Source organism: Pteropus vampyrus, unplaced genomic scaffold, assembly GCF_000151845.1.
Source record: "Pteropus vampyrus isolate Shadow unplaced genomic scaffold, Pvam_2.0 Scaffold95, whole genome shotgun sequence".
Classification (NCBI taxonomy): Eukaryota; Metazoa; Chordata; class Mammalia; order Chiroptera; family Pteropodidae; genus Pteropus; species Pteropus vampyrus.
The window spans coordinates 2,329,391-2,331,396 of NW_011888876.1; the positions used below are offsets into that span (position 1 = coordinate 2,329,391).

The 2,006-nt window shown below is 55.8% G+C and overlaps 1 protein-coding gene across 1 annotated transcript in view; it reads right to left on the reverse strand.

Moving 5' to 3' along the window:
- The window catches only part of RALGPS1 (Ral GEF with PH domain and SH3 binding motif 1), a 262,710-nt gene that overhangs the window by 40,894 nt on the left and 219,810 nt on the right, over window positions 1–2,006 (reverse strand). The window contains 1 exon segment of the mRNA XM_011364270.2: window positions 700–767. Within this exon segment, the coding sequence (XP_011362572.2) occupies window positions 700–767 (68 nt within the window).

Below are 2,006 nucleotides of genomic sequence, written 5' to 3' on the forward strand. Positions count from 1 at the left end.
CTCCCTGAGCAGCGGCAGAGATCGGCCCATCACTCAGAGCTGGCTGGAACGCTGAGGAAAACCATCACAGTGATAACGACGAGGCGCTTGCACGACGTGCCCAGGTGGCAGAGCGCCCTGCAGGGGGACCTCTCCCCGCAGGCGAGTGCTAGTACCACCTCCACTTTGTGGATGAGGCCACCGAGATCAGAGAGGTAAAGTGACAAAGCTAGGAAACAGCACAGCTCAGGGGGACTTCAAAGCCTGGGCCCTTAACCACTAGGGGACGCTGCGTGTGTCCCAAATGTCTGAACAGAACCGATGACCCAGGAAGGCATCTGATGGCATCGAATACCCCGGGCACCCTCGTACCCCTCCAGGGGTGTCAACCGGGCCTGGGCCGTGGGCCTGATGAGAAGACCCTGGGGTTTTCTCTATCCACCCTGCATGCTCCCGACTCGGGGTTCTGATCTTGCCTCTCTTGGGGCTTTTGGGCCCCAGGCTCTTCCCGGGAGTCCCGGCCCAGAGGTATCCTCCAGGGGCCCGTGTGATCAGGAGCCTTGGAAGGCTGGTGTGAGAGGGCTGGGAGCAGGGATAGCTCAGTCGGCCAACCTGCAAACTGAACTGTACCCTTGGGCTCCACGGTCAAGGCCAAGGCTGGCAGCCATGTTTGGGCCATGAGCAGCTTTGCCCCCACTCGATGTGGTGTGGCTACAATACCTGCAAGGTCTTCCTTGGAAGAGACGAGTCTCGGAGAGCTGCTTCCCGGTTCAATTCTGAGTGACAGTCTGAAAACAAAGATTTTCACAAGATCAGAAGCGCTACGGTGTACGGGGCATAGGGGTGGGGCTGAGCACGTGTATATCTGTCACTGGGAAAGTGGATTGCTGTTAAAGACAGTTATGGCCACAGACCCAGGAATACTTCGAGGTCTGCTCCAGGTCACAGCCATTTCCGAGTCCCCAAGGGATTTCCATGACCAAGAAATCACGGTTAGGGGTGACACAGTACAAAGAGTAAGCATCATCGGTTGGGCACCAACATGTACATGCTCTAGACAACCCTATGAGCTAGGTACACACAGTACCCCGTCTTACAGATGAGAAGACTGGGCAGTGGTGAGTTCAAGTAACTCTTCGAATCTACAGGGCACCAAGTGGTGGAGCAGGGGATCACACCCCGCAGTGTCTGACCCCAAACCCGGGTTTTTAATCATCACACAGCACTTCCTCGCAGGTGCCCCCAGAGAGCCAGGAGGCAAGAGACACATGATGATGATGATTGACACCTCAATATTATTATTATTTTTTAAAAGCATCAATTAAGAACTTCTGGATAAAAATGACAGTGTGAAGCCAGATGTCAGACTCTCCCTCTCCCAACAAAACCAACAAACGATTATGAAAGTTTAGGCGTAAACAAATGCACCAGCTGCTTCTCAGCAAGTGGAAGGGGGTGAACGAAGCCATGAACTTCAGACAGAAAACTGTAGCAGACACGGCCTGGCTCCCGTCCCGCCCTCTGAGACTTCTCGGCAGGTCTGAGTGGGCTTCCTTATCTACCCCTCTTCCGAGTGGCTCTAGATTCTGGGCAGAAATGGATGGGATGGGTGGAGAGCACGGTGGATACGCTGATGGAGATGAAGCCTCTACTGAAGCGGGGTATCCCTTTCTGGAATGGGGAAAGGGATGAAGGAAACCCTGACACAGGTCTTTGAATAGAGGCCCCATGTCGAGAGCAGACCGCTTGCTCCCCGCCTCCCAGGAGCTTGAGCTCTGTGTTCCCCCAGGTGACAGAAAAGGGGAAGACGAAGACCCCCGGGACCTCACGTCACGGCCGGAGGACCAGCCCATCTCAGCCCCAGAGCAGGGGCAGACGTCGCCTCCCTCTGCCGCAGCCATGGACTATCCGGACGAAGCCTCTCCAATGGGAGCAAGATGAAAAGGACGGCCCGGCCACCTAGCAAGCACCCTCTCAGAGCTGAAGGAGGCAGAGAGGAAGGCAGCGTATTGTGCAGCCCGGGGGCA